The following is a 9,485-nucleotide window of genomic DNA, read 5'->3' on the forward strand; positions in this document are numbered from 1 at the left end:
CTCTAGTCTATCTCTGGTCTATCTCTGGTCTAACTCTAGTCTATCTCTGGTCTATCCCTGGTCTATGGCTGGTCTAACTCTAGTCTAACTCTGGTCTATCTCTGGTCTAACTAGACTATCTCTGGTCTATCACCGGGCCTATCGGCTCAAACATAAGTCAAGACCTTCAATCTATAGGCCGGTATTTACTGACTGAGATGTGGTCACATTCACAGTGAATATGACCACATCTCCCCCTGGGGATTCATTCATTCATTCATTCATTCATTCATTCATTCATTCATTCATTCATTCATTCATTCATTCATTCATTCATTCATTAATATTGCTTTTTCAACTTTCCAAATAAGTCAACCTGAGAGGTGTGTTACCATGAAGAAAACTATTTCTGCTTGTAAAAATGTTTTTAACAAGACTATATAGAATTTCAAAAGGTCACAAAGATACACAGTTCTCACATTATCAGTTTTAAATTGAATTTATTTCTCAGACTAAGTATTTATCAAGTGAAACAGGAGACATACTTATCGTTTGTAGCTGCGCTTCAGCATTAAACTTAAAGTTCTCTATAGTTGGAATATTTTAATGTTGAAGGCAGAATGTAAAATTTCCTCCCTACAGAGATTAAAAAGTCACCTATTTTTAGAGGAGAAGGTAACAGTCTGAGAAAGATCACTGAGGTATCACAGTAAAACAATCTATGGTATTAACAATATGTTCCTCAACAAATGACTTCTGGAGATTGGCACCACCCCTTCCACATTCCTTATTATGATTAAAATTTTTTAGAAATTACTTGGATGGATGATTTTTTTACTCATTAAGTTCATAATTTTTAAATGACAGTTTCCAGTGTTTTTCTTGTGTTATTCCTGTTTCACCTCTGCGTTCTTGTTGTTTGCAGTATAAACCTGATCACAGGTGTTCTTGAAGAGGAGCAGCCCAATCCAATGGAGGGAATGACAGATGAGCAGAAGGAGTACGAGGCCATGAAGCTGGTCAACATGTTTGACAGACTGTCAAGGTCCACACTGCTACTCTTCAGAACATTTGTATCTATCAGATAATCTCACTAGTCACATTATTAGGTACACCTTGCTCATGGGTGGTTCTAGACAGTGGCTAACGTCTTACCTTTACAGTTTTACTCTAACAATGAAGGTGCTGTACTTTTTAGCTTCAGCCATATTGAGACATTTGATGAACAAGTTTAGGATTATAGTTTTCATTTGTTAGGTCAGAAGTCAGAAACCTGCAGCTCCAGAGCTACAAGGGGCTCTTTAGCTTTGTGGCTCACCTAATATATTAAACAAAGAAATATTGCCCTTTCTCTATTTATTKTTTTGTTTCATTCCTTTGTTTGTCTTGTGTCATCATCAGAAAACATTGATCCCACCTTTGGTCCATTCTAGACCTAATTTATCAGGGGGCTCCCTGGTAAACTGGGTCTAGAATGAATCAAATTCCTTCTTGGACCCTTTTGCCTTCAGAGCTGCCTTAGTGGCTTTGGCTGGCTTTAGATCTGTTTACTGTTGGAGTAGTGACCTCRTCGTCATGTTCCAGAAACCAGCTTGAAGTGATTTGAGCTTTGACACATGGTGTGATATCCCGTTTAAATTGGGCAACAGAGTAGGTTTCTCTGTGGTCATACAGGGATGGATATGGTTAGCAACACTACTCAGGTAGGCTGTGATTTTATCAGCAATGCTCTTGATACTAAGAGATTTAATATTCTTTTCCAAGAATAAATCCCCCACACCATTACACCACTACCACCAGGTTGAATTGTGAATACAGGGAGCGATGGATCCAGGCTTTCATGGGTTAGAGGAGGACATGTTTAGAAGAGAAGTGGCATTCTGCGGGATCTTGTCCATCTGCTTCTGGGTTTGATGTGCTCTGTGTTGTGCATACCCTGGTTGTAGCAAGTTGTTACTTGAGCTCCTGTTATCTTTCTGTCATCTCTTTCCAATGACCAGATCAATAGTTTCTGAATCCGGAAACCAGCCTGATAGGCACCAACAGCCGTGCCATGTTAAAAGTCACTTAAATTCACTTTCTTCCTCCATCTGATTATCACTTGGAACTTCAGAAAGCCATATTCACTTTGTCTAGATGGTTAGTAACCATGTAATTGGCTGAATTACTCTATGTATCACAAGTGGTGGGTGCATTTCTATGGAGCATTGTCCTGTTAATAGCCATAAACTATTTACACTAGAAAAGATAAGTGAGAAAGTACAAAAACAGATACTGTCTTGAACGCCTACCATTTTTAAACAGTTACCGTATTTAATGTGCTAACACACATTAAAAATGTGTTAGGTCTATGCTAACACACTTTTCCTGCTTTGTGTAGGACCAATTTGATCCAGCCCATGCAGCTTAATTCAGATGGGAAGATGAGAGAGATGACTGCGGAGGATYTGAATAAACTGGCCACAAATCCATTGTTCCAGTCACAAGAGCCAGCTGATCCAGACAGCGAGGATGAAACCTAGTTAATACACAAACATGACAGCAGGTTGAACCAGCTTTCAACCTTTGTGACAACACTGCAGAAAAATGATGACATCTTATAACGTTTACCACGCTAGTCCACTTAATTTGATTGGAAGAAAGGTAAAAACATTTGGCATYAATTTAGCAAACATAAGAATGCAGCATGGAGTGTACAGGAGGAAGTTGAATAAAAACCTTTATTGAGTTTCACATCTCATTAGTCAATAATAACTGACTACCTACCAAACAGCACTGGTGTTCTGAAGATGCATATGTTTACATTGTCCTACAAATTTGATTTAGTTTTGTTATTAATTGACTTCAGGCTTAAAACCTTCAAMCACTGTTGACTTTCCAGAATAAGCATTTCAGTGACTGTAAATCAAGATAATACTGCTTCTGGAAAATGCTTTGATCTTGATGAAATCTCTCGTCAGAAGCATTTTACAGAATGCAATGCTTTTTACCAGACAATGTATGATCTTACTTTTAGAGAAAATGTATTTAAAGAAAATGCTATTTAGTTTTTTGATGTGAGAGTCAGCTTTATTTTTGAAATGGAATTTAATAAAAATAGGTGGATGTTATTTTTCATGATGCCCCATAAACGTTTTATTTTCAGAAGTGAAAGACCATTTACTGATGAATATGTTTCTATGTTAGACTTTAATTGACATATTAAGCTATGAATATAATCCAAGAAAATCAAATCTTTGTTTGCTTCTTTGTATTGTAGTTGAATAGCTGTTTGGACTGTAAAGTACACTTAATGCATCTCAATAAACTCTGTCTGTCAATGGTATTTAGAAGCTGCTTGTTTTTCCCTTAAATGTCCATTAGTTGTTTGAAAGTGAAACTGGGATACAAAGAAGACCTGATGTTGGATTTATGAAGTATCCTTCAAGCCTGAGGTTGCCAGAACAACTATGGATGGAAATATACAGATGAATTTAGCCCAGAGCATAATGACTTTATGTTTCATTTTTTCTTTCTTTGCACCAGTAATTAGGGATGCAACAGTACATATATWTTTTTTAACCAAAATTACCCAGTACAATATACCAAATGAGTACATTGTTGTCTTATACCTGAACACCCGCAGAATGTTTATGCTCAGAACCAACTTTAAAAAGTGACACCAAAACAGAGGTGTTTTAATGATCACTAAACTCTGACATTTGGGAACATTGAGGCTCCTCATCCCGCTACAGCAGAGAAAGCAAATGGACCAAAACAGAACTTTGTCAGGGTAGGGATTTTTCACCATCAGTATGGCACGTAGCTTGTTTTGCGCTATGCTGAACTACTCACCTGAAACAACCTCGAGCAGAAGTTCTTTAGTGGCCACTTTTTGTTTCTCTTGATTGAATCAAACAGAAAATGTGCCAAACCATGATTATTTGTGCTGTTACCCCTGTAATTAGAGGTAATTTCTCCAGTGGTAATTCTTTAAGCTTTAGAAAAACAACCTCCACAGTTTTATTTATTTATATATTTTGTCTATGAATATATTCTCACAAACATGCTTAGCTCAATATGGCTTATAAATGGTAGTCCTTAGTGTGGATGTTGGGATACATGTGAGTGTTTTTGTTTTGGTGTGTGGTGTCTCCTGACAGAGGATCTTCACATTCTTACCTTAAGATTTACATTTTGTTTCTGAGTCTGATTTCCACATGTGGGTCAGGAAGCTATTGGAGATCATGTCTGGTTTTAGTTTCCTCCCTTCTGTCACAGTGGTTTTACTCAAATCTCATACTTATTTTAAACTGCTGTGTTTTCGGTCTCACTGGGTTGATAACCCAGAGCATGGGCCAACTTGCTCTGGTCATTATGTCCAGGAGCACTGTCACAAGAAATGTTACATGCCCCATTCCTAAAAGTCCCCTGGAACTTCCCCGAGAGCATGACAACTAAGTTTGTCCACTATCCTCACAGAATACTGAGTTAATATCAAGTGAGATTTCAACAAAAAGTTAACTGTCTCTCTATCACCTCATTGTCCCCAAGATTGCACCATGCAGCTCCTTCCTGGTGCCCCTGGTTCTGTTGCTCTGGATTCCATCATGCAATACTGTTCCATTGTGACAAGCTGCTGGAAACGAAACCAACATCATCAGAACCCCTCGCCCGTTCTCGTCTTCAGTGGATATATGCACTTCTCTCCCAATCACCATATTCACCATCAGCAGTATGAGCAACCCATCTCCTTCCTCTGCTCACATAATTGTTATAATTCTGCATACCTGAATTAATCACTCACCTCTTCCCCCACACCGGTTTCCCTTGCCTGCTGCTGCTCCWGACAGTTCTATGTTCAATATGAGCTATTTTCACTTACCTCATCCATGTGGCTGTAATTGTGGCCTGCATCAGGGTCAAACTGGGGAATCATGACTCTGGATAAACTAAAACTGCCCTGGTTTGATCAAAAAGGAAAAGTTGAAGCCAAATTTGTCATGTAAACTTTTGAGTTTACCTACCCAGAAAATGAAATGGATCACTCAAAATATAGGGTTAGGGTTAGGATATAGGATGAAAGCCAGAAAATGAAATGGATCACTCAAAATATAGGGTTAGGGTTAGGATATAGGATGAAAGCCAGAAAATGAAATGGATCACTCAAAATATAGGGTTAGGGTTAGGATATAGGATGAAAGCCAGAAAATGAAATGGATCATTTGATACGTTTTGACATTTAACAGCAAAGAAAATAATAGTTTGATTGGAACTGTTCTTAACATATCAAACATTTACAAACAGTTTAAAAGGTTTTAAAATGGATTCTTGAGTCCAAAAATCATCACTTATCAAGATGTTCAATGTCTAGAGTACAAATTCATTCCTTTAGCTTCTTATTAGATTATCAGTAACAAAAAGAGGCAGAAACACCAGAAGTGGAACACATGTCAATACTTTTTTTATTATTTGATAAGTATAGGCATATATTTACACTCTGTTCAAACTAATTTGATTTATGCAGTTTTGCAAATATTCTGTACGTGCAAGTTAAAGAGAAACATAACAGTTTAGAAAAATCCCACGTCGTTCCTCACAGCCGCCCTGAGAATTTCAAAGCTAAATCACAATTTGGTGTTGGTATCTCACATAGCATCAGATGACACATAAAGACCTGGTGAACTACTGAGCTGGTGAAAAATTCCCCCTCATAAAATAACGACAATATGACTGGTGACAAAAAATAAATCACAAATCTGACACCATTTATGTAAAAATGTGTTCCCATATAGGAACTGTACCAGGAACTTTCTTAGATCCTTTTGACTTTGAAGGAAATTACATGATGTAATCAACTTTTAACAACTGCTGCAAGCGTCTTAACATTCCTTCATAGACAAACGCTTGGTGACTTTAGGCAGTTAAACAACACATTAATCTTCAACCGGAGCCACTATGGATAACGTCCATAGTGGATTATATCCACTATGGATAAGAGCTTCACTCTTACATTGACTACAGTACCTGCTTTCTCAGCTTAAACTTAACATCAGCTGCAGGCTCATGCTCCAGCCACACTGGGTTGTGTTTTCAGTTCAACTCTGTGATTATCATGCACACAGAGTGTAGGTTTGCATTTACAAAACACCAACTGAGTAATAAGGCTTCAGCTTAATGTACTCTGCCACTTTTACCTTTCCTCTTTGACTATTATTTTTATCACAACCATGATTATATAAGCTTATCAGGCTTAAAGTGCTATTGAAGTCATAATCAAAACAATTGTCTAGTAAGAAAGTTTCTTTTTCACAACTAAAGCAATAAAACAGGTGAAAGTGAGATTTACTCTGCAACATGTACTTGATGCAGAGTCTATACAACAAATACTAAAGAGAAGTCAAATGGCACGTTACAATAATAACACAAAGTCAAACATCTTTGTATCAAGATGAATTAGGAACACAAATGTTCATTGTTCACTTCATYTTAGGACTATTATTTGTTCAGAATATATTGGTAGTAAGCCATGTAGATGAATAATTTCTGTTCTAATCAATGTGAAGTGAACTTGGAACTAATTCTGATGAAGGATGAACTTACGCATGACTGTCAATGTTCAGGTCTGCTGACAAAGACCTTTTATACAAACACAGAACTGTGAAACAGCAGGTGGAATGTAACTATTCTGTGTTCAGAACATTCATTATTTTAAACTTTTCTTTCTCCAATTAATAGTTTTACAAGATTATTGTTAAACGTGCCCTCACTGTTTCTTAGTTCTTCATACAGGCTGCCGTATCAAATATATATAGKTTATTTTTAGAAAGCTTTGTAGAAATCTACTCCAAACAAAATGCTGGTTCAAAACATTGAGAAAAAAATGCCAGAATCTCTGGTTTATTAACATTGTTGAGACTGGAGTTGTTTTAACATTTGAAAATAAGACAAAAAAAAAATAAGAATAATGAAAAATAAATAAATAAAAACAGTAGCAATAGTTTGAAAACTATTTTTTGTTTCATCTGAGATAATAAGGAGTTATTTACAATATTCTGATGGGTCATAATCACAACCTGTCAGCAGCMCCAATCCATTCAGCAGACACCCATTGGTGYATGCTAGCTAACCCCAGCTAACAGTTTGGCCTTTTGGTGAGAACAAGCAAAGACCGCACGAATCAAATCAGCATAAACTGGATTTCAATAACAGAAATAAACATAATCTATGTTAGATTCATCCCTCCAGCCAAAAACGTGCAAGAAGTTTATTCACCCCACGAATTAACTTGCCCACACTATGATGGGAAACACAATGATGCTGTTGAAAAACAAAAAGATAAGAGTAGGACATTCACATTCTACCTGCGTACTTCCTGATGTCAGTGATGTGACAGAGCTCTTCCAGGTCAGACTGTTGTGTGCATCAGTCAAACAGACGGCTCAGTTCTGTGCTCTGCTGGCTCGGCCATCTTTGTGTGCTGTGGGGAAAGTRTCTCTCCTTTCCCTTGTGGGTTATTACCCTGATCCAATGCGACAAATCTGTTTTTCTGGGAGGACGGGCTTATGCGGGATATCTCTGTGGATTTAGAGCCAACTGGCAACGTGTTGYGGACTTTTTCTTGCAATGGTGAGGAAGCTGAGATTCTGGTGGGACTCTTTCTCTCAGATGCAAGGTTTACAGGTAACTTTTCCACTTTCCTGGGTAATATGGGAGGTCTCTCTATCACAGTAAAAGTCTTGTCAGATGCACTGCATCTGGGTACTTCTACCTCTTGTGAACGTAGCTGCTTGGTTGGAGGCACTGTATCTCCACAGCTTGCTTGTCCTCTCTCTGCCTCCTGTTCATCCATCTGACTCYTGACCTTCTTTTCATCATCTGGCTTGTTTGCTGTGGGGATGAACACCAGGCACACAGATGAAAACATTAAATGACTGATGAGAAGAAAAACAAACAAAAACGTTATTCTCATCAACTGTACCATGTGTTTCATCTTCTTTGCAGGAGGGCAGGTCCCAGCGGTTGCCCCGGAAACGGATGGGTGACTTCTGTAATACAGCCTTGAGTTCTAAAAGACATCAAAATTCAAAGTTTATTTTTGATGCAATTACTATGGAATGTAAAACAAGGATATAATATTTATGTTATGAAAACCATAACTCTACCTTGCGTCATGGTCAGTACCTCCTCATGGACAGATACAGCTCTGCGCTGTGGGAGGGGCTTCAAGTGTTGGCGTAGCATAGGAAGACTCTCTGAAAGAACACAACAATGAAAACCATCCAAAAATGATCTCTCTCTCTCTGATAGAGGAGTCAAAAGAATAAACGAAAGAGCTGGAGGTGAACCAACGAGCTCTCACACCAGTCTTGGAAATAGCAGGTACAGTTTTCCCATGAGAAAATTAATAATCCACTCAACCACAATTGCTTTTATGTACAGTCACTGAGCAGGACTCAGTACTGAAGAAAAAGAACATTGGTGCTTGTTTAATATTTGCAGCAGAGCACTTGGACAACCCAATGAAATGCTAGAAGTATAAAGTCTTGGCAGATGAGGTCAAAGTTGAATTCTTTGGTTGCCGATGCACAGACMATTTTTGGGGGAATATTGAAAGAAAGATGAAAGGAGAAATGTAGATGGGCATTTATGTTAGGAATCTGAAGGTGAAACTAGTGTGAATTTCTAAGCAAGGCAATCGGCCCAAACATGCAGCCATTAAACAAAGTAAAACTGACAAATTTCCGTTGGTATGTTCAGTACTTATTCTCTTTGTTACTCCATTTCAGTACACRTAATTTCATTTGTGGACTATTACGCTTTGATTTTCCTGCATGTGTGAATTGCTTGAGTTGTTTCAATATTTGATGTGACTAGTATAACAACAGTAACATAAGTAATATGTTTACCATAAAAAAACTGACATTTTAAAACTTTATTTTATCCTTTGTGTGTATTTAAGCATACCCTCAGTGACAGATTGTACTTTCTCGTTGCGATCTGGTGTGCTGTCTTCTCTGTGAGATTTTGTGGCTGAAGAATGAAGTTCCTTCCTTGGAGACAGGGGGGGGATTTCACCCTGCACACCGTCCCTGCTGCCATTCTAGAAATGAGGGTCAGAATAAGTGGACTGTAATACATTTAGACAACAGTTTCAAGTAGTTGCAGGGGAATCAAACAATTGAAATAATTTTTTTATGTTCAGAAAATATCAATAATAATATTGATAAAATTTAATGGGACTTGTACATATACACAATACAGGGTCTAACAGGCAGGTTGGGTTACTATTGTTTAAACATGTTCACAAGATTGAGAAAACACTGAGACCAGTTATGTGAACTTGTTGTCTTGTTTGAACTTGTACAATGTAAGAACAATGAAAAACGGTTAGTTATTTTAGTTAGTTCTAGTTGTTTATTCCTGTCATTTCTACTGCCATGTGTCAGGACACTCTCTCTGTTGGGATCTGGGTTGTTTGGGGTTTTTGTTTTGCGTTTTTTTTCGTTCCTATGGCTTGCCATCAC

General features: G+C 37.7%; 2 protein-coding genes across 2 annotated transcripts in view; one reads left to right on the forward strand and one right to left on the reverse strand.

Annotated features, from left to right (window-relative positions):
• The window catches only part of ric8a (RIC8 guanine nucleotide exchange factor A), a 27,216-nt gene extending 23,912 nt beyond the window's left edge, over positions 1–3,304 (forward strand). The window contains exons 15-17 of the mRNA XM_017305146.1: positions 115–181; positions 905–1,024; positions 2,360–3,304. Coding sequence (XP_017160635.1) covers positions 115–181; positions 905–1,024; positions 2,360–2,501 — 329 coding nt within the window. The 3' untranslated portion in view covers positions 2,502–3,304. The remainder of the gene's footprint in view (positions 1–114; positions 182–904; positions 1,025–2,359) is intronic.
• Positions 3,305–5,400: 2,096 nt separating this feature from the next.
• Positions 5,401–9,485, reverse strand: part of carmil2 (capping protein regulator and myosin 1 linker 2) — a 96,937-nt gene continuing 92,852 nt past the window's right edge. Inside the window, exons 37-40 of the mRNA XM_017305147.1 lie at positions 8,926–9,061; positions 8,124–8,213; positions 7,940–8,026; positions 5,401–7,848 (exon numbers count right to left, since the gene is read on the reverse strand). Of these exons, the coding sequence (XP_017160636.1) occupies positions 7,388–7,848; positions 7,940–8,026; positions 8,124–8,213; positions 8,926–9,061 (774 nt within the window). The 3' untranslated portion in view covers positions 5,401–7,387. The remainder of the gene's footprint in view (positions 7,849–7,939; positions 8,027–8,123; positions 8,214–8,925; positions 9,062–9,485) is intronic.

This window comes from Poecilia reticulata, linkage group LG6, assembly GCF_000633615.1.
Source record: "Poecilia reticulata strain Guanapo linkage group LG6, Guppy_female_1.0+MT, whole genome shotgun sequence".
Lineage (NCBI taxonomy): Eukaryota > Metazoa > Chordata > Actinopteri > Cyprinodontiformes > Poeciliidae > Poecilia > Poecilia reticulata.